This window comes from Euprymna scolopes, chromosome 1 (genome assembly GCF_053919585.1).
Source record: "Euprymna scolopes isolate OS-2025 chromosome 1, ASM5391958v1, whole genome shotgun sequence".
Taxonomy (NCBI): domain Eukaryota; kingdom Metazoa; phylum Mollusca; class Cephalopoda; order Sepiida; family Sepiolidae; genus Euprymna; species Euprymna scolopes.
Window position 1 is genome coordinate 32857391 of NC_136482.1, and position 24506 is coordinate 32881896.

Genomic DNA, 24506 nt, shown 5'->3' on the forward strand with positions numbered 1-24506 from the left:
AGAATTCCTCAGGCTTATGCGTGAATTCTGTGATTGTTTATCGTTTTTATATGGTCCTTTTCTGTTGAGGAGTTAGTTAGCCAATCAGCTATCTAGTATCCACCGCGCCCCTTCCTATCAGCCAATGGGCATGCATTTTATCGAACAAAGGATCTGTTTTAAAACTAGGTTAGTGGTTTAAGGCAGACATTTTCTTTTTTTTTTTGTTAGTTTATATATAAATATACACATGTGTACATACATATATGCACATATATATATACATATATATATACATATATGTGTGATCGTTTATGTATATTCATGTTTATTTAATTTATTTATTTGTTTATTTTCTATTGTTTTTGTTAGTTTTAAAACTATTTTGTATCGCTATCCTAGAGTAAATTTTATTTTGTGAACACAGTTATTTGCTATTTCTCTTCTACAGTTTAATAGATTTTGGGGGTTCTTTAAAGTACAGGATAGCAAATTTTTCATGAAGGCATAATTTACATGGGTCGTCTAAATGCCTACACGTGGTAGCTTGTCTTATTATTTTCCATTCGACTACCGGCGAATGTCCGCTTTCTTCCGTCCGCCATATATATTTTGTAAATTACTAACTAGCTCTACCTACGTATTGAGCACTTTTGAAGTAAATACTTTAAGTTTACGCATAAATCTATACTTTCGTATATTAATTTTATGTGAGTAAATGAAGTAGTTATATATATATATATATATATATATATATATATATATATATATATATATATATATATATATATATATTAATGTAGTCAGAGATAGCTTTGTTGCCGGGTTCGCATCTCTGACAGACGTTTAGACATTTAAAAATAAATATCTAAATGTCAACGGTATTTCTCGCGTTTGACGGTGGCCGTGTGGATTTGGCCCTTGCTAATGAAGTCAGAAATGAATTTGTTGCCGCTTTCGAATCTCCCAGCAAGTTTTAAAGGTTAAAAACTTCCAAGACTATATATATATATATATATATATATATATATATATATATATATATATATATATATATATATATATATATATTTGTATATTTGTTTCAATCTGTAAAATGTTACATATGTCTGTATTAAATTTTAGTTTCTAAATATAAGCGTTCTGAAGAGTTTAAATTGCTTGCTAGAGAGAATGGATTACCTAATGGGGGGTTCGGGTTGCTTATTAGGCACCATCATTGAGTGTCTTTCGTCTCTTTGTAAACGTCTTTATCATGATAATCTGACTTTAACATACTTCGCATTACAAGTAAATCCTGACCAAATATTCAATATAACATGGTACTCGAAATCCAAATAATGTCTCTCCGCATAGATAACCCTAACCACTGCCTCGTGTGAGAATCGTGCACCTTCCCCTATTGATGTTAACTCAAGTAACGTCACAGTTGGAAACTCCACCAAACCTGATAATTCTTTTGTCCTTTAATCCGGTAAGACCAAGAGACAACAAGAAAAATATACTATAACATATGTTCAATTTGAAAGAGGAAAATTTATCAGCTTAAAGTTTGAGAGGTAAATGAGAATATACGAATATCTATGTATCTCATATAGTAATGGAGTGTTATCCGTAGGAGGTTAGGACTATTTGGTTCCTGAGAAGTAGGTAAGTAGGAATGAAACAGACACTATTTTAAGTCAACATTTGTTCATGTTCGATACTTATCGGGTGAATTTCTTTACAAAACATATCTAAGAGCACTGCCAGAAATATAGATTACCTTTGTGTGAAATTTGCAAAAGATACGCTCGACCGTTTCGGAACCAATGAGGATGGAACTCACACACAGTCTTTTATATAATAGAAAACATTATTACTTGTAAAGATAAAGCCTCATCTTCTTTTCTTATAAACTAGCATGGGTTCCTGGCGTTGTTCGGGTGTTTGGAGGTGTGTGTTGAGCAAAAAAAAAAAGTTGTAGTAGGCAGGCAGGCTCGAAACCGTACCGCAAAGGAGAATAAGAACTTGAAAAAAACATGACATCTTTGCTGTTGCGCCCATTGCCAAATCGGAAGTGGCAAAGGTTTAAATTAAGGCTAGTCAATCGAAAAGAGGGGATGACTTTCGAAAATATCGGCGAAAAAAGCGACCCCTCCCTGTAGAAAAGTGTCTAGTTGAGAGTGAAAGAATTAATATTTTTTTTAGCCAATTTTTCAATATTTGTCGTCCGAAGAGTCGAGCTTCAGAACGATACCGACATCGTACAAATCCGTCGTCTCTGTCGAAAGTTTTAGCCAGACATACAAACATACACACATACATACATACATTTTCGCTTTTATATATATAGATAACATTTGCGTAATTAGTTATTCTTTCTTGTTCCTTATCATCAGTCATAATAAAGATTAAAATCAAACTTCTTTCCTTTCTCATTGCTCATAAAATAAAATGATCGTTGAATCAAGCCGGACACACGTGCATCCACTTTTATCGGTGAAAAAATCTAATAATGAAATCGTGTAGATAAAATATATAAACCTTTATGCCAAGTGCTTTTCGATACGGACATTCATTAATTCTCATTTTTGGATTACTAGAAAAGTGACAACGGCTTGTAGAATAGGAGACTTATATAAAGTTGATAAATCGGGCGAGGTGACATTTGAAATTGAAAAGAAAAGAAATTAAAAAGGAAGATATTAGATGAAGTAAAGAACAAAAATAAATATGAATTCGTCATACACTGAGAGAATTTAAAATATAATTATAATAAAACAAAGTAAAAATTATAAAACAACAGACATGAAGCAATAAAATTGCAAAAAAAAAAAATAAATAAAGGTCGTATTACAAAATAAAATAAAATAAACAATAAATAAAACGAAGCAAAAATAATAATAATAAAAAACAACTAGCATTTATAGGAACAACCGTCATATAATTATAGAGAACATTATCAAACAAAAACAGGAATGCTGTATAAATTCCCTCCTGATTAAACGGAATGGATAAGACGAACCTGAAAGCAAATAAAAAGCAAATCGAAATGGCAAGCGCTCTGAAAGAAAAGAAAGACAGACTGATTAATTTGCAGAGAGCAATAGAAGGATCGATTTAGTCTGTGTGTGTGTGTGTGTGTGTGTGAGTGAGAGAGATAGAGAGAGAGAGAAAGAAAGAAAGAGAGAGAGAGAGAGTGTAAAGGGACATTTGAAATATATTTGCTGTGCATGATGATTGCAATGAGATGACTTTTTTTTTTTAAACGATTCCACTTTTTGGTGGTAATAGTGGATATTCTTAAAAAGCGGCCTTAAAATTTCTGATGACGTTACGAATAGGAGTTAAAAAGAAGGTAGAAAAAAAGAACCCGGATGATATGAGTAAGAGAAGAAAGAGACAAAAAAAAAAGAGAAAGAAAAAGGTAGGAGGGTAAGGGGAGGTGAAGGAGACGAAGGAGAAGAAAATATTAATAGCTGCAACAGCGACGAAATAAGAAGAGCAGAAGGGAAAGGAAAAGGATGAAGAAGAAAAGAAATAAAGAAGAAGGAAAGAAATAAAAAATAAAATAAGAATAAAATAATGAAAGAGAACAAGAAAATATGAACGACCCAAGAAGAAGAGGGGAAAACAGAAGAAATGTATAATAATAATGAGAAAAACAAAAAATACTACTACTACAGCTATATTACTAATATTATCAATGTTAGTACTACTATAGTACTAAAACCATAATTACCAATACTAATAGTAATACACTATGTGGCAACTCTAAACATAGAAAAGAAAAAAAAACAAACGAAAAACAAAAACAAAGAAAAAATAACAAGAAAGAATAATAAAAACACAAATAATAAGAAAAACAATATTAACCGTATTATCACTACTACTACTACTACTACTACTGCTACTGCTGCTGCTACTACTACTACTACTACTACTACTGTGTCAGAATTTCCCTACATAAAAGAAATAACAAGATAAAAAAGTTGTATGATGTTCGTATCTGTGACAGAAGGAACATATCATACTCCAAAAATTACGTAAATTGATTAAGTAGTTTTATTTTTATACAAGAACATCAAATCGTATGTGAAAACAGTGTGGGAAGAAGAGAGATAACTCCAAATAATTCAAATGTGCACGATTTTAAAAAGTCATTCTTAAAATCACGAAGGAGGAAATTTTGAAAATCTCAAACATGATTCTCTTTATAAAAATAAAACTACTTTATTATTTGTTGCTTACCAAATCGGACGAATCGCAATTTTGTGGTAATTGTCTTTTTCACAAAATTATTTCATGGGAATCTATTTATTGTTTCGTAAATAGCATGTTGGCAAACGAAAAATATCTGCTTCTTGAATTTAAAGTCAATGATGGTTGGCTCGATTTTGCTTGCACGCGCAGAACTAATGGACAGTTTGTTCTGTCTGACGTAGAAGATTCCCTAGCATTTATCTTCCTTTATGAGCCCTTTTTTTGTTGGGGGATTCCGTCACACTTATCACTAAAAAAAAGCCTTCCGGTATTTGTCCCCCAACTTGATTTTAGCTACCTTCTCTCGCGGGTCTTATGTCATATTTTTTTTTAATAATTTTATGTACCTCAAAATTTCTTGAGCAACGCCGGAGGAATTATTGTCTATTTTCTCTCTAAGGATACACTTAAATGTTTTAGCATTACTTTTTAGTATTATTTCTTTCTTCTAAAAGAACTTCATTTATTTTCTCAACACGTGAGAAACCTCTCTTTAACTCCCGTAACTTGGCTGATACATAACATCATTTGAATTTTTTATGCTCAAAATGATTTCTATTCTGTAAGTTTATTAAGTTTACGACTTTCTTGACGTTTTAGTATACTTCTCGTATCCGCCTTGTCTTCATTTTTTTTTTAATTTAAGTGTTTCTCAAACACTGCTTTTCATTCCTTTTTAGTTTTACCACGGTATACTGATAGACCCTCGGATAATAGTTGGCACATTGGTCAAAATTCAATTATCTAGTTCGAAACTTCCTCTGTGGGTCATGAATTGCATCACTTTAACCTTTACGGTTGGATGACCTGTAGCGCTTAATTATTTTCAGTAAATATCATGACTACATTCATATACACAGCAACAAACTGACGCCACCCGCAACCTCCACAGAAGCCATTATAATACGACACGTGGTCAATTTACTAGCTGCATTTCTATCATAGCCGAACTTAGACAGCTGTGTTAGTCGGTATGGGTGCAGATAAATTATGTAAAACAACAAACACAAAATAACATTTATTTTTTATCCGTGTTCACTTCTAGCAAGGCATATCGCCACTTGGCCGTAAGGGACTACTAGGAAAGATTAACAAGATGTTTGTTTACATTACATTTAAGCTTCTACGTATCAGTACAGTCAGGGAAGCAGGGAGCAGGAAGAGAATTCCAAAGTCTAACTGTTTAACGGAGGAAACTATTAGAGTAGAAAGCTTTCTTACATTTAGAGACCTCAATAGTGAAGGGGTATGATTTTGTTGCTAAGCAGGTTTCTCGAGGGTATGTACAGTGAGGAGGCACAAATGCAACGTTCATCAGAAACATTCCATTAAAATATTTGTAAAAAAGGCGCATAGGTGTAACATTGTGGCGTAGGACATAGGCTATCATAGATATCGGTGGTTGGAGAGGCGCCTTGTAATTGTTAAAGGAGAGCAGCTTAGTCTTAATTGTTACCATCCATTTAGGGCCCAATTCCGGTCTGGAGGTCATTTTCTAACGGTTTTTCCATTGTCTTTCCCCACTCTATCGTTATTTTCATGGCAAATGCTCGACTGGGCTCAATCTATATACTCCTCGCCCTGTAAAACATTCATAATAAACTCGTCTAACTACAACCTTTTTCAATAGTTTCCCATTCATTCTTTATATAAAACTTAACGAGACTTTCAGGAGCAACATTTATTTCCTACAATTTTCCGTCTGTGAAATGCGATACCGCGAGACTGCTTCTCAGCTTACTATAGCATGGTCGTTTTCAAGCTCAATGTAAACAAATTATTGTTCAGCCAACCTCTTGAATAACCAAATTCTGCCCAATCATCACCATTAATCATGGCAATGTTGTCTCACCGTCCATCTGACACTCGTTTAAGTCTTATTTTTGAGTGACCTATCAACCTTGATATGGTTATGTCACTTTAGTAAAAATATAAATATTCTAGCAAGAGAATTGATTTTACTGGAACAAGCAATATTCGACAGGAACATTAAAACCTATTTCGATTTATAACTTTCATTATTATTATTGTTATGTTAAAAAAGTCTCGATCGCTGGGCTCTCTGGCCTTCTTTGGATGTTATTTATCGTAGTCGTTAACGTTTGGAATTTTTTAAACTGAATCTTTTGTTTAGTTCATTTAGACATAAAACTAAATCGCTTTCATACCACAATGCTGAGTAAACTACATGGCATAAACCGACAGGAAAGGGTATCAAATATCAACTATTAAATATTAGACACATAACCCCTCACTCATGCCGAGTTCTGTCCTTATTAAAACCCGGTTTTGCTGGGCTGGTTATGCAGTTCACATGTAAGACTGCAAAAGACCCAAGAAGCTACTGTTTGGTGAAATATAGCACGGCAAACACTCCGATGATGGTTAGAGGAAACGGGTTAAATTCACTCTAAAGGCATCACTGACTGGCATTCAACGTTTACCCGTCATGATGGGAGCAGACAGCTCCAGATAAGACCATGAAACGAGTTACCCACCAATGTGAAAATGGCAGGAAAGCTGCTGCGGAGAAACGCAGGCAGGACGAAAAGAACAACACCTCAAAGCTCTGGCATCTGTCACCATTCTCTGTCCGCATTGCAGCAAAACTGTCCAAGCATGGATTGGACTTATCAGCCATCTCCGCACTCACAGACGATAACCTCCCCCACCTCACCTTCCAGGATGATCGTATGGTATTCATCGAAGAAAATGATCAGAAAAAGAATAATATTGTCTAGGAGTCGGGTCAAAACTGTTGACTTCAGAAGTGGAGCTGGATAACGTACAGAAAAATTATTAAACAATCCAGTGCTGATGACAGAGAGAACACGGATCTTAACTGTTAAACCGACTGGAAGAGAAGAAGAGCGGGAGGGTTGTACTAACAGCTCAGAATTGAAACCCATTCGTCCATTCGTAAACGGAATTAACTAAGAACTGAAAGCATACATTATAAACAAAGACGGAATAATTTTTGTTAATGAAATATAAGTTCTACCAGAACCAAAAATCACGGGTTCGTCTTACCGGTCACCTGACTCTCGTTAACCCTTATCCTCAAGTGGCCTTGGAGCCTTGATAACGAACAGTAAAACCTGAACCCATCGTGCTAAAACATGTTCGAATGCAGGGGATTCCATAACATCAGTTTCACTATAGATGTGGGTAACCATCACCTGTTCCCGCTATGAATACCTGATTTTGGAAACAATTAGAAAAAGAACCAATGCCAACAATGAATAGAGCAATAAAAAGTGGATAAAAAGCCTACCACACTCATTAATACGAATTTATTTTACTAATTTACACAGGGCTTATGTATATATCCAGCGACATTTATCCACCAAGGCGAAAGTGTCTATAGGATATTAAATTTACAAGCGGTTTGCATGTATATCACGATAAGGGGAGATGACGGCATTCTATTTTTGCAGTTTTTGCAGGAAGGCGTTGACGTCCACCTACATACAGCGCCTGGTACTGACCAGGTTCAACGTTGCTTAACTTCGGCAATCTAACAGGAATCAGTTTGCCAACGTGAACATGCGTATAATAAATTAGTGGATTAAGTTGTTAGTTAAGAGATATTGTAGAGGTTATGAGTTCAATACCTGGGAAAGGAAGTAAAGAACAATTAACCAATGCGGGATATCAAGCTGAGGACAAGAATGAGAAAAATGCATACAGTGTAAAAAACGATACCTCATTTAAGAGATGTGGCCAAAACACTTCGTAACTTACCTCCCGTTGTACTCACTGTGGTGACCGCCGGTTTAGAAGCTGAAAGAAAGAAGACAACGTTCAGGAAGATGATTTCAAAACACATAAAAGTTTATTTGATACATAATTAACAAACCTCAATATATATATATATATATATATATATATATATATATATATATATATATATATATATATATATATATATATATATAATCTGAAGTGATTGTTTTCCAGAGGTTTAGTAACCAATGAAATTGTGGTTATATATATATATATATATATATATATATATATATATATATATATATATATATATATATATATAGAGAGAGAGAGAGAGAGAGAGAGAGAGAGATAGATAGATAGATAGATATACATTTTATTTTTTATTACCGTTTTTTTTTCTGTTCAGTTACATTTTTGTTTTAGCTACGCGACCGTTTTTTGGCCGTTATAACGGCCAAAAAACGGTCCCGTAGCTGAAACAAAAATGTAACTGAACAGAAAAAAAAACGGTAATAAAAAATAAAACGCATATTTGCTCTACAACAGTATTGAGCACTTTCTTCAGGTTTTTCTTAATTACCATTTCTACTGTATATATATATATATATATATACATATATATATATATATATATATATATATATATATATAATTTGTGTTACTTGTATGATTAAATATATATATAATTTGTATATATATTTATAAATATATATAGATGTTGGTTTTTTTTTTGTTAGCGATACTTATTGAATGAATTCAATTATTTATTTGGAAGTGCATTTTTACCTATATGCGAGTTGTGAATAATTTTCCCTTTGACCAGTTTGGTACCCAGCATATGTATTATTTTCAAAATATGATTATCCACTGACAGGTGTTTCGTCGTCTATATAATTGCCATTATTATTTATCCGTGTATATGATTTTATGTATGCACTTTTGTGAGTACTACTTGAGAATATTGATGATTTGATTTGTATTTGTGATGTTCGGAATCGATACTGACAAAAATACAACTTAAAATCCATATAAATCATTTTGTCTTAAGCTAAAAATATTTAAGTTGCATTTTCGGAATTAATATAAATAATATGTCATTGGTTTATTTATTTGCCATTATATATATATATATATATATATATATATATATATATATATATATATTATTATATATTATTATATATATTATTTCAACTTACTGTATATATATATAATGGCAAGATGATTTATGATATATATTTGTGTGATTAAGCATACAGTAAGCAAGTTTTAGAAAAACAAACAGTGAAAAACACAGTGTCCGCATATATATATATATATATATATATATATATATATATATATATATATATATATATATATATATATATATATATATATCGTTGGGAATAGATTAATCTAACTGGTTATGAATAATTTATATATATTGTTTTATTGGTTAATTTTTTTTCATTGGTTAATTTTTTTTAATTGTTCATTATTAATTATTTCATTTTATTTTTTCATTAGTTAATTGCTTTATTGTTCGTAACCAGTTTGATTAATTGATCCCCACCGATTAATCCAAGAGGATTGGAAAGTACTAAGACATATGATAAATATCAGTCTACTCTTAGAAGAAGTGAAGACTATTATTTGAAAGTTGGAAAGGATTGGAAATAGAATTAATAGAAAAAGAAACGTCTATTTTTTTACGGAAACACACCCAAGAAATACTGCATATATATATATATATATATATATATATATATATATATATATATATATATATATATATATATCATATATATATCATATTTATATCATATATATATCATATGCATATCATATATATATATATATCAGATATATCTATCATATATATATATCATATATATATCATATATATATATCATATATATATATCACATATATATCATATATATATATATAATAGAGAGAGAAAAATATATATATATGTATAATAGAGAGAGAAAGATATGGTACTAATGTAAATTCTAGCGCTTGTATTTATCAAGCTTTTGTACAGTCGTTTCATCATCTATCCCAACAACCAAGGTATTTGAAAATATGCAGACTATGTGGGCATAACCCCCTATAAACTTCAAATATATAATTTTTTTTATAAAATTAAAATTCTATGCTTTTAATTTCCTCGGGCAAACAATGATTTGTGCCTTAACTTTCATAACTTAGTGAAAGTATGAGGATTCGAATCGAATTTTCTTTTCCTTAAACTTCCAAGATATTTTATTTTGATAAAATTTCTATTATATGTATAATGTTCTATGAAGATAATAGAACTGGTTTCGAACATTTACGTTGCCCTTTTTGTGTCCAATATCTCTCTCAACCATGGTGTCAACCTCTCTTGAACACTTCAAGCAAATTGATTTTTCTCATGAGAGTTAGTTAAAATACCGACTTCACGAATATCTGAATGATTAGATGGAGAAAAATCAAACTGAAACATTGAGTGTGCGGTTTCGATTCCATTACTACTCCCGATTATGTTACAATTAAATTATATGAAATAAAAAAATATATGTCCTTTTTTATATAATAAAACTAACATGGAGGGGCGCCCGGCTTTGCCCAGTCAGAAATATGCTTAAATATTATATATTAATTTGTCCAGATTTCGTATATATTATTATAGGGTCGTAATTCTAAAAGTAAAAAAAAAAAAAATGTCCATCAGCTCTATTCGAAACCGAAAGCAAAACTATATCATTCAAAGCTAATGACGTTACCACAGTATAAACGTGACACGCATATGAACTGATTAAAAATCAACTAAAACGAATATACAAAATGTACACCGATTTTTTTCAATTTTGATTCATTTTTGACCCCCTTAATAACTATTTTAACTGGTATTTTTAACCCATAAAAGAACGGTCCATGAAAAATCCAATTATTTGAGACCTCTGGCGCCGTTCTGCGACTTTTAGCTTGAGGAGAGATAGAGTTTAAAAATATGAAGACAGACAGACATAGTGAGTTTTATAAATTAGATATACATGCCTCGCGGGGGATGGAGTTTCGCCCGGGCGTAAAATACGCTTAAATATGATATTTTTATTTGTCCAGATTGGGAAGCTAGTAAAGTCCAGCAGTATTTGGGAAGCTAATAAAGTCTAGTAGTGAACTTTACTAGCATCTTCCAACTGTTATATGGTTAGTACGAAAGAAGAGATGTGGTTAGCAGTATTTGGGAGGTTCTTAGTGTCTAGCGGCGTTTTAAGTTAATATGAGTGCCTATCTGGGAACAGGGTTATGAGATCATGGGGGATGTAGACTAAAGATTAAAGTCAAGAGAGCGGGGGGACGAGTTGTTGGAACTGAACTAAACAGGTCGAAATGTAGAAAGTTGTACGAACGGTGAGAACAATCCTTTTTTTGAAATTACAATAACTTTACCTAAAGTCGACTTAGCTAGTCATAAGCGATCACATAAAGATACGTCTTTTTTAGATTTTTTAAGCAGGGAAAACTATATATATATATATATATATATATATATATATATATATATATATATATATATATATATATATATATATATATATACAAAGTGATCTCTATGCGTGGAACCAAACTAATCTGTCAATTTTGGGTCTACAGACTTTAAATTTGATATATATGGGATTTACTCAAATTTGAAAAAAATTGACATTGGCAGAAGTAATTTGATCAAATCTGTTATTTCTACGCATGCGCAAATATCTTGAAGTCGCTTGATTTTAAACTTGTTTATATCCACCTATCTTTAGCTCAAACGCTATTAACTAAGGCTGGGGTGCTAAATGTATTAGTTTAAATTCTAGCTGGTGACAGCCAAGTCATTGTTACAGCTTTTGAAATTACACTATATTGGGTACAATATAATAATAAATAAAGGATTGGCTCTATAATATTTAATATGAAACGTGCATAAATTAAAATATCATATTTAAGCGTACTTTACGACCGGGAAATAGTATATATATATATATAAACCAGTGTCGTTCTAACAGTAATGAATTCTTTTAATAATATATATCTCTTCTTATGTTGACAGCTAAAATCATAGCTTTTTAGTTATGCATAAAAAAATCAAAATAAAATTAAAATCATAATATGCTGAGAAAAAAAAATCAATAATGGATGTTATAATATTTGGAGAAATGAAAGACAAAAATAAGAATGCCACTTAAATTTATCTGTTGCGTTTAAATTTGGTCTGTGTGGAAATAGATTGACACCATGTAAAAATAATGAAATAAGAAAAAAGGATGGAGATAAGTAAGAAAACGTCTTTCGACCAGACCGGAAGTAGACCATAGAGCGCATGCGTACCGTTCAGACAGTTGAGGATAACAACTGACTCACCTCCGGATTGCTTCCCCGTTGTCGTTGTCTTGTACCTACTGGCTGAAAAGTGACACAAGTGACAAATGAATTTTTATAATTTTGTTATTTCAAGAAATAAATACTTTGCAAATTATTTAAAAAACAAAACAAATACAAAATACCCGTCTTTTCACGGGTTTACGCTATGCTAATATTACTGTTTATTTTATTTATTTGCTTGTTTTCATTTAGTTAAAGCGATTACAATAGGATAGTCTTATTTATGTAATTAAAGTTAACTCACAGATATATAGATAACACTCCTTTATGTAGATTCCTCTAGGAATGAGTCGGCATAAGGGAAGTAAACTATTGATGAAAATATCAAACTACTTTCTTTTATATTAATTTATTTTATTGCGGACTATTATTCTCATCTTTATTAGTTGTTGTTTCACGATGTTTCGCCCAACTGTTCCTCTGGCCTTCAATGTCTGGAGATAGCTCCCTAAAGCCGGCCAGAGTCTTACTTGACCAAAAACGTGGTGAGACGACAACAACTACGGATGGCAGTGATTGCTGTGAATGCAGTTAGGAGATTCGAAGTTCCTATTCGTCGCGGTTACCACCTGACGAAGGCCAGAAGAATAGTTGTCCGAAACCTCGTGAAAGAACAACCAATAAAGATGAGAATAATAGCCCGCAATAAAATAAATTAATATAAATAATACTCATCTCAATAACGAATTCCAATTAAAGTTAAAGTACTTTCTTTTAGTACATAATGAACAAATAAGTTTAAAAATATTATTCATCCGATGCAACACTGATTTAAGAATATACCAACTTTGTGGCTGTTAGTTTTGTAGTTTTGAACCCACACACATGGATACATTCAGACAACTGTCCTTTATATAATAGATGACCCATCGAATGTGGAATAATCTAAATGGCCACAAAATATATATTTAATAGTCTTCGCTTAATTATGAAAAAATTACTAATGAAAAACAAATGAACGATTATATTACTGAACATGTGCGATTATCGTTATATCTCGTCGGATTTGAAGAAAAACAACTTTCGTGTATACGAACGGTTTATTAGAAGTATGTAGACTGAGGGAAATTGAAAGGAAAAATCATTTTAAGGCTCAAGTAATTAAAAAGAAGTCATGCTTAAGAATAACAGAATTGATTTCGTATGTGATATGATAGCGATATCGTACATATTTGTACATTCAAACATTAAGAGTGAGCGTGTTCTATTTTGGTTTCAACTAATTTCTAACAAGTGTTCATTGGGCATATGCCGAGGATTCTTCGACGAGAATTTGTGAATCACACATGTTGCTAGTGAAAGTCGATGTTGAGCCAAGGTTAATTAGCCTCCGGTTTTAGAGGGAAACAGAGAGAAAAAAATAGTCACTTTATTGACGTCCCACTTTCAGAGCTATTTATAACTTCTGCTAGACTATCTGTATTTGGAGTAAAAACACGAACAGGATATCTGTAGTGCATAAAATATCAGCTCATACGATTATATGTTTGGATTTGAATCCATGACTTCTAGTAACAGTGTAATCTCACTATCAAAGGATACTGAGACAAACACTAAGACAGAAGGCTACTACGACAAAGCACCTTCCCGTCACCATTTGCAAAGAACCTTTTCAAACACCGATTGCAATGAATAATAATACACTCTGCCTAACATTCATAGTTAATATTAATTGGAACAAATACACAGAAGATATTGTCAAGACGACTTCTAAGAAGCTGAGCCCCATCTACTGCGCTAGAAAAAATACTCACAACTTAGAGTAGCCTATATCTCTACAAAGCCACCATTGACTCATGCATGGAATGAGCCAGTGCATCAATCACTGGTCTATCTCTATTGAACAGGATCCAAAACAGAGTCTCCAATCTAATAGGTCAGTACTGTCACATAAGCTCCAACCACTGTCCTATAACCGCAATGTTGCATACATGTACTTGTTTTACAAGTAATTTAATGAGATGTGCTCCGACAAAGCGTAGTCTGATGCCCTTATATGACAAATTCTCCCGACTAATCCGACAAACCAGATACCCATTCTGATGTCAGAGAGCTTTCTACTCTGATTTTTTCCCCTCGAACTGCCAGACTTTGTAATTCCATCCCTGTATCTTGCCTCTTCGACAGTACTAACATGCAGAAATGTTAGTGTAGTTGGAACAAGTTTACTAAACATTGAAGTGAAATATCACAAAATTACAAAAGGTAATAAAAGTCTCAAGTATTTCTTAATCATATTCTTAGTAGAATAATTGTTCAAGAAGTACAACCTATTTTTTTTACTAAAAAAATTAAAGAGCTACGAATACGGGAGTGATGCCATTAAAACAAGCGATCTTTTGTGTTCCAGAATTTATTTGTATGCATAGTCACCACTATTCTCAATGAAATTTTACCAGGAATTCAATGATGCATCTTTGCTTCTAACGCACGTTGATGACTGGGGTTGTTTTCGTAGAGTCTCACATTGTCAATATCAGCAAAAGAGATGAAACTTTTAGAGCATGAATGCATACGTTCAATCATCATAACAATTCAATTTGCGATCCTCTTTGATCCATACAGGCTAGAATGACAAAAATAAGAGATTAATTTGGGAACGCCCGTCGTATCACTTTTATTCGAGAAAATCGAAAGTTTTCACTAACTGAAGCGTTGTGAGAATTTAAGAGCTAGTATTCTTAGTAAGTGTTACGACCAACTCTTATAATTTACTAGGAAGTAACGAACACCGTCGCACAAAAAGAAAAGAAAAAAACATTTTCAACAACAACGAAAGTGTCTATTCAATTATCTCCCCCGTGGGAGAAAGTTGTACAGTGTCCAAGTAAAGAAATAAAAAGTTAGAAAGTCCTTTGCACTCTCCTCCCCGAAAGTCTGTTTGGGTTATCTTTAAGCGAAAGTTGTTGGTGCTTGAATATCCAGAGAGAGAGAGAGAGAGAGAGAGAGAGAGAGAGAGAGAGAGAGAGAGAGAGAACGGGTGTGTCTTTTCTTGTGGCTTTCAGAATTTCTTATAGTTACCGACTGTGATTCCACAAGTCACTGAAGTAGTTCTTCGGGGGACAAATGAAATCAATGCGCTCTTTTTTTTTTTTACATTTTCACGTTGCACTTGAACTTCTGCATGTCAGTACAGTTGGGGAAGCAGGGACCCGGCAGGAATTCCAAAGATTTAGCAGTCCTGGGGGGAAAACTACTAGAGCAGAAGGCTCTCTTACATCTAGGGATCTCTACTGTGAAGGGATGGGATTTAGCTGCTTGTCGGGTTTGTCGGGGGTATTTACGTCGAGGGGGCACAAGTGCTTGCAGTTCGTCAGATCATTCACCGTTAAAATACTTGTAGAAAAGGCAGAGGGATGCAACATTTCGTCGACGGGACAGGGGCTGAAGTTTAGATGACAGTTCAGGACCTATCAGATTGGCTACTCTCTTTTAAACCTTGTCTAGAAGTGAGAGACTAGTAGTAGATGCACCAGCCCAAATATGACAACAATACTCCATACATGGGCGAATGGTGGCATTATAGAGGTATAGAATACTTTCGGGCGTTAGTATCTTTCTAGCACGGTAGAGAGAACCTACCTTATTCGCAGCGATCCTGGCGATACTCTCGATGTATATGTTCCAACATATGTTTCCTGAGAGCGTTAGGCCGAGGAGTTTAAAGGATGTACTTTCAGATAAAGAGTCATTGGCCATTGCTATTGGCGGTAGAGAATGTTTCTTGTAATTATTGAAGGAAACGAGTTTTGTCTTGGCAGCATTGAATGTGACCATCCATTTATGTCCCCATTTCACTACAGATCGGAGATCATCCTCTAGTGCTTCTGCCATTTCTTTAGATATGTGTTCATTTGTTTTCCTGTCGTGTCTGTTATAGAGTGTGGTGTCATCAGCATATATACCCATCTCACAGACAATTTTTTCAGGGAGGTCATTTATAAATATCAGGAACAGTAGAGGTCCAAGGATAGACCCCTGAGGCACCCCCGCATTTATATCATATTGCCTAGATGTACGACAGTCGAGGACAACCTGGATTTTTTTCCTATCAAAGAAGGATTTAATTATGTCATGTATTCTTCTAGTGATACCGTATGATCTGATTTTCTTGAGAAGACCTTCATGCCATACCCTGTCAAAAGCCTTAGATATATCTAGAGCTACCGCTCTACCCTCCCCCGCTTTGTCCAGTGACTGGTATATACGTTCTGAGGTTACAGTTAGGATGTCTGCCGTTGAACGGGCTTTTCTAAATCCATATTGTTTTTCAGTCAGAAGTTAAGCATATGTAAGGTTATGAACTAGAGCATGGTTAATTATTGTCTCAAATATTTTGGCGAAAAGTGAGAGGAGGCTAATGGTGCGATAATTTACTGGGTCAGTTCTTTCGCCAGAATTCTTGAAAACTGGTACTACAGAAGCAGTTTTCCAGCAGACAGGAAAGCAAGATTCATTAAAGCATTTGTTGTAAACTTTGGAGAGAACTGGAGCTACTTCGGCTGAGTATTTTTTTAATAGCACAGCTGGGATGAGATCAGGTCCACATGCTTTTGCAGTGTCAAGATTTCTTATGATAGCATGCACCTGAGAAGGGGTTATTTTCAGATCGTCTAGTGTGGCGTCTATCCGCAAAGGAAAGTCAGGGAGGGGTGATTGGCAGGGTCCACTGTGGAGTTTGAGGCAAACCGACTCGCAAGCATGTTAGCCTTCTCAGTTGCAGAGCAAACAACCTCATGATTGTTGGATAGTGGAGGAATTCTTGATTGCCCATTATTTACTACACTGTTGTAGATTTTCCAGAAGTTGCGGGTGGTTTCAGTAAATTCTCTCTGTGAGCTGATTGGTCAATGTGTAACCAAATCCCCTAGCAGGGAAATTTATGCGTTAGAGAAAATAAGTCTTTATTTGTGAGTGCCAAAAGATAAAGATGAAAATAGTAGTTCGAGTAATACAAGTTATCCATCGGCAATTTGCAAAACCTAACATAAATGTTTTAATGGATCTTTGGAAAAAATTGCTTTTAGCGTTGTATCTTTTCACTTTAGGTCCGAGACGATACCACGTCCCTATTTACTTGCTTTTCCACGACGGTATAGTTAAACACGTAGAGTCGGTTTTTAATGTACTGATGACTATGATTTCCAAAAAGGCAACTCTGGGGTGATACTCAAATAAAAATTGCTCCATTCTATAAGGATTTTTCTTTGGATCGATAGCAGAAAAGATGAAGTTTATTATCAGAACATATACTACATCTTGCTCCTAGCCACATGGCCAATGAAATGAAAGGATACGATGTCATTCTGCGAATAATGAAATTATTTAACCATACTTACTTTGAAGATGCCGCCAGATTCTCTTCTACTTTTTAGGGAGTGATATAGTGGCACTTAATTTCAAGATTAAATATTGTTTATTTTCTACACATTCATAATCGAATATAATGACGATTACGCTCTTATTCCTGTAAAATATTTTTACCAAATCCAGATATTCAAAAGACGAATTTAATATCTACAACAACAAAACAAACACACAGACTTTTTCTCTCCCTTTTTACCAAAAACCAAACAAACCTTCCACGAAAAAAGTTTCTCATTTGTGGAATAAGATACCACGAGACTGCTTCCCTATCAACTTCTATATGGTCGTATTCAAGTGTAATGTAAAAAATAAACTCGATAAACAGTCCTCTTTAATAGTCAATGCTTGTTAAGTAATATTCTACCTATTCTAATAATGTCGTTTTATTTATATATAGCTGAATATCAAACACAGCATTATTTTTGCATCAGCCTAATACATATTTTTCCTGGTCCTCTCGCGATGGCGATATTCGTTCAATAGATAATGGCTTTAACCCTTGTCCTCGTGGCCCCTAAGCCACGATAAATGGTGATCCATTCTCTAAAAAAGCATGTGACAAAAAGTTTCAGTTACGTACTAAATTATGTTTATAATCCCCTGCAGCACACCTGTCCTCGTTTGCATACACTTTGCTTAAATCCATCCATGATTTTGTCAGGACAACAGTCAAATATTTTAAATGAAATCTGCATAATATATAGAACAAAAGCTGCCATTTTATTACCTGCAAACAAAGAACTAAATGTTGATGTAAAGAAGGTGGGCTCCCTTCACTGTGCTAGAAAATTACTCACACCCGAGTGTATCTGATATCTCTACAAAGCAACCATTCGTCTATACATGGGGTATTGTGTCCACATCTATCCTGGTGCATCTATCACTAGCCTTTCTTTCTTGGACAGTATATAAAAAAGAGTATCTAACTAATAGGTTCCACATGATCAATCACGCTTCAACCTCTGTCCCATTGCCGTAATGTTGCATCCTTGTGCCTGTTTTATAAGTGCTTTAATGGGGTGTTCTCTAATGAACTCATTGCATTTGTGCCCCCTCGATATATCTACCCGTGACTACTCTATCAAACAGAAAAGGCCCATTTCTTTAATGCTGAGTTTCCTAGATACATGAAAGCTATTTACTCTTCAGAATTCTCTTCTTGTTTGCTTGACTGTACTGACATGCGGAAGTTTAAATGTAATTCGAAACATACATCTCGTTGCTCAACTCCCCATATAGTTTCTCTGGAGACATGATTCCAAGTATCCTCTAATGTCAAAGTGGCAGTACGCATTGTTTGGGTGAATAAGGCTAAAGAAAAAATATCGACCAGAAATAATGGAAAATATGCGATGCATGAGTTTTTATAAATATATCAAATGTAAAAAAAAAAAAAATCTCTGAAAAATATGACGTAGTATCGGTTAGAGAATCACACTTAATTTAAAGAATAATAAGATACTCCTGCTATCGTTGTAGAGACTGACATTTTTATCTTCAGAAATACAATATCGCCGACTGCAATTCAAACATAATTATTCCATGCCCGTATATATGCATATTCAAAAATTGAGGATAAAACATTAAAAATATACCGTCAAGATATTAATAAAACAATGAACAAATGTTTATTTTATCGATAACGTGTTCTGAGTTATCGCCCTTTTTACCCTCAAAGCTTCGTTGCTATTTTCACTTTATCGTCACGAAACGTTATGAATAATTTTCATCATAGAATGAATTATCCAAACGATTACACTTCGTTTTCTTCTGTATCAGCGCTACTAAAGTTTCTACTTTTTTACTCTGTGTAAGAAGAACAATGATTCGATCATTGATCCATAGTGACATAAAGACAGAAGTAAAGTTTAAGAATAATAATATAAATAATTCTTCAGAGTATCCATTCTAATTGATATTTTTATGTGTGACCTTTCACCTGTTTGAAAGGTTCTGTCCTTTAATGTTTGTTCTCATATTTACTTGCTCTCGCCCCCGCACAACACGAGGGTAAAGTATTAGTTATAATCATTCCAGTAACCAGAACGCATCATTTAAGAGGGGCGTGCAATAAGTAATGCCACTGACCCACTTCCCATAGCAGTAGAGCAACGAAACTTGGCACAGTTATTAGTCTTTCTCTACATAGGAACCACCCAGAGTTATGCATTTCTCCCATCGTTTGATGCAGCTCTAGAGACCGTTTTTGTAGAACACCCCAGGTTGGTCCTCCAACCACAACGTGACTTCAGAAATCAAGGCTGCATCATCTGGGAAACGCTTTCCTTTCAAAAACAACTTCATGGCTGGGAAGAGGTGAAAGTCAGAGGGTGCAAGGTCAGGAGAGCAGGGAGAATGGAGGAGGATTTCATAACAACACGTCCGTGCTTCTGATTTGGCGACATGCGGGTTGTGGATCGGAGCGTTGTCCTGCAGAAGGAGGGTCTCTTTGCTGATCTTGTCCCACCTCTTGATTTTGATAGCTTCCCTTAATTTCCTCAAAAGTGAAGCATAATAGGCTCCTGTAATTGCGGTACCCTTTGCCAGGAAATCTGTCATCACTACTCCGTCCTGGTCCCAGAAGACTGTGAGTATGACCTTGCCAGTGGAGGGCTGCACTCTTGCCTTCTTTGGAGGTGGTGAGTCCAAGTGCTTCCACTGCATTGATTGGGCTTTGGTCCCTGGATCATAGTGATGGACCCAGGTTTCATCCTGTGTAATCAATCTTTTTAAAAACTTTGACTCATCTTCTTGGCACATCTCCAAATTCACCCTCGAGCACCCGACGCGTTCTCCCTTCTGGAATGGTGTGAGCAACCTGGGAATCCATTTGGCAGAATTATTATACTGCTGTCACTCTGTAGGGTTCTTATAGCCAGCCTATCTTCCCGAGAGATATTTGATTTAGGGGGCTTGGCTTTCTCGAGTACTTGCCTCACTTTCCATCTTATTTCATCAGCTTGGGTCGATGGGATTCTCAAGGCTATATCTTCCATGTGTGTTATGATATCTAAGAATGGAACGCGTTTGGTTGTTGTTGCGAAGTTGAGACCTTTATTTAGTACTGCTTCCTCTGAGTGACTCAGTTGGCGGCTGTTGAGGTTGATGACCGCTTTCACAGGTGAGCGGTGTTTTGATATTACATTCCTCTGGTCTATGAGCTTTGTGAGCTTCTTGATTTGGCGTTTTTTGACCTTCTCATATGCTTGTCTGTACGATTTATCCAGATCTGATTGGATTCTCACCCTGTCTTCCTCTTGAGTCATTTTGACAAGGAACGATGTTAAGGTGTCGGAGATTTCGTTTCTTAGTTTTTGTTTATTCCAGCGGGTGTGTTGGATCCTTTCTCGAACGAGGGCATGTCCTGCCCTTTCCGCGACTCTACGTGCCTTTCTGGAATCCACTGTTGTTTGTAATGTCAACCCTGCTGGTATGAGTTTTAAGTCTCTACATCTGCACAGGAAGGTTAAATGGTTAGCGAGTCTTGCCAGTTTCATATGACGCTTTTCTAGGTGTCGCCATTCAATCCTAATGTCGGGTACGTACCGATTGGATAGTAATTGTCTGTATTTTGGAGATGAGGTGTTTTCATTGAGTGAGATTGTCGGACTGACTTCCTCATCTTGGTTGTTATCGTCACAACGTTATCGTCATATATATATATATATATATATATATATATATATATATATATATATTACAATATATGCGAGCATAAAAGTAATATGGTAAAGCTTAAACATGGAAACCTAAAGGACTAGTTGTTATAACTGGAAAACAAAAGGACAAGTTATTCTAGTTAAAATATAATAAATTTATAACTTAAAATATTGCAGCATTAAGAATTGATTATGTAATGTTATAAATTGAATTTTAGAAAATTCTTAATGCTGCAATATTTTAAGTTATAAATTTATTATATTTTTACTAGAATAACTTGTCCTTTACTTTTCCATGTTTAAGCTTAACCATATTACTTTTCATGCTCGCATTTTTCAATTGTAATCCATGATTTTTCCAGCTTTCTAATAAATTCATTGTTCTTTGTTTAATTTCAGTCTTATTTTTGCCCCCATAAATACATGTAATTACAATCTATGACACTCGCCTGCTTTCAATAAACTCCCACAATTATCTCCCTTTCATGCTATAATTCTCTGTTTGATTGTTACTTCCCTTTTCGAGACAGCAGTGAATAACACTGGGGAACACTATCTTTTTAACTTTCTGTTGCATTTGATTTTTTAACTGATTCTGCAGGATTTTTAGGCGCTGATTTCAAATCTGAAATTAGTTTTTCTCCATAAGCTCTAGTTTTCATGCAATTTGAGATAGATGAAATAGTCTAATTATGAACTTATGTAACCCAAATCTAAGCATTTTGAGATTATATGCATAGATAGATTCTAATATTTTTATCTGCCTTCTTTTTTCCAGATCAAACATGGCTTCCTCATCGAGACATCACTGTAGAAACAAGCCTGATGCCTTCTGTTACATCTGTGGTTGCTACACACTCCATCATCAGGGACGTAACATATCCTTGTTTGTGAAGCGAGCGTAAAAGGCTTATTTTGAAGTTCATCTTGATAACCAAGACAAGCAATAGGCTCCTCATGTTGTGTGCCACAATTGTGAGGTAATGCTCCGAAGCTGGACCAAAGGAAAACGCAATGGTCTGCCTTTTAGAGTTTCAATGATTTGGCGAGAACCCACCAACCATGTAACTGATTGCTACTTCTTCATGGTAAACACAGCGGGTGTGGGCAAGAAAAACAGACATAAGATAGTATATCCGAACATTTCTTCAGCTATTCGGCCTGCTCCGCACTCTGAAGAAGTTCCTGTTCCAGTTTTCAAAGGTTTGCCTTCATTAAACGATAAAGACATTGGACATGACACGGACGAGGAAGACAGTTGTGAAAATGAATTACCAGAAACTGAGTGGGAACAACCCGAGGAATGTTCTTCAGAGACTGAATCTCCCCAAGTCCCCAAGCCTCTTCACCAGACGGAACTGAATGACTTAGTTCGGGATTTAGGTATTTCAAAGAAAGCAGCTGAGCTTTTGGCATTAAGATTACAAGGCAAAAATCTTGTTGATCACACTGTTAAAGTATCATATTACAGAAAGCGTGACCAGCTTTTTGTAACCTTCTTTTCAGAAGACAGACAGTTTGTTTACTGCCATGATATCCCAGGTCTTCTAAAAGAACTGGGTGTTCCTCACTATGATCCAACTGAATGCTCCTCGCTTTTCGTGCTCTCAGGTGCAACATGAGCATCAAGCTTCATTTTTTGAACAGCCATCTTGACCAGTTCCCTGAAAACCTGGGGGCTGTGAGTGACGAACAAGGAGAGCAGTTCCACCAAAACCTAAATATCATGGAAGAACGCTACCAAGGTCGCTGGGACAAAAGTATTATGGCCGACTACGAGATTGCCCAGATGAAGTGTACAAACGCAAAAGTTACACACGCAAATTCCTGCCTGACTAAAATACTGTTCAGACAGAAAGTGATAAACGTTATTAGATGTGATTGACTCTTATCTGAAGAACGTTGTGAATGACGCTTATCTCACCTTGCGATAAAGACTGTTTTCTGATAAAGACTCTTATCTGAAGAACGTTGTGAATGACACTTATCTCACGTTGCGATAAAGACTGTTTTCTGATAAAGACTGTTATCTGAAGAACGTTGTGAATGACGCTTTTGTCACCTTGCGATAAAGACTGTTTTCTGATAAAGACTGTTATCTGAAGAACGTTGTGAATGACGCTTATCTCACCTTGCGATAAAGACTGTTTTCTGATAAAGACTGTTATCTGAAGAACGTTGTGAATGACGCTTTTGTCACGTTGCGATAAAGACTGTTTTCTGATAAAGACTGTTATCTGAAGAACGTTGTGAATGACGCTTATCTCACCTTGCGATAAAGACTGTTTTCTGATAAAGACTGTTATCTGAAGAACGTTGTGAATGACGCTTATCTCACCTTGCGATAAAGACTGTTTTCTGATAAAGACTGTTATCTGAAGAACGTTGTGAATGACACTTATCTCACGTTGCGATAAAGACTGTTTTCTGATAAAGACTGTTATCTGAAGAACGTTGTGAATGACGCTTATCTCACCTTGCGATAAAGACTGTTTTCTGATAAAGACTCTTATCTGAAGAACGTTGTGAATGACACTTATCTCACGTTGCGATAAAGACTGTTTTCTGATAAAGACTGCTATCTGAAGAACGTTGTGAATGACGCTTTTGTCACGTTGCGATAAAGACTGTTTTCTGATAAAGACTGTTATCTGAAGAACGTTGTGAATGACGCTTATCTCACCTTGCGATAAAGACTGTTTTCTGATAAAGACTGTTATCTGAAGAACGTTGTGAATGACGCTTTTGTCACGTTGCGATAAAGACTGTTTTCTGATAAAGACTGTTATCTGAAGAACGTTGTGAATGACGCTTATCTCACCTTGCGATAAAGACTGTTTTCTGATAAAGACTGTTATCTGAAGAACGTTGTGAATGACGCTTATCTCACCTTGCGATAAAGACTGTTTTCTGATAAAGACTGTTATCTGAAGAACGTTGTGAATGACGCTTATCTCACCTTGCGATAAAGACTGTTTTCTGATAAAGACTGTTATCTGAAGAACGTTGTGAATGACGCTTATCTCACCTTGCGATAAAGACTGTTTTCTGATAAAGACTGTTATCTGAAGAACGTTGTGAATGACGCTTATCTCACCTTGCGATAAAGACTGTTTTCTGATAAAGACT

The 24506-nt window shown here is 34.8% G+C and overlaps 1 protein-coding gene across 21 annotated transcripts in view; it reads right to left on the reverse strand.

The window, feature by feature from the left end:
- The window catches only part of LOC145291288 (sodium-dependent dopamine transporter-like), a 458811-nt gene that overhangs the window by 207365 nt on the left and 226940 nt on the right, over nucleotides 1-24506 (reverse strand). For 11 of the 21 annotated variants that reach the window (XM_080138133.1, XM_080137724.1, XM_080137587.1 and 8 more), the window contains exons 3-4: nucleotides 12331-12372; nucleotides 7969-8007 (exon numbers count right to left, since the gene is read on the reverse strand). In XM_080138133.1, the coding sequence (XP_079994259.1) occupies nucleotides 7969-8007; nucleotides 12331-12372 (81 nt within the window). The remainder of the gene's footprint in view (nucleotides 1-7968; nucleotides 8008-12330; nucleotides 12373-24506) is intronic. The other 10 variants (XM_080138406.1, XM_080138214.1, XM_080137880.1 and 7 more) reach the window with 1 other exon arrangement.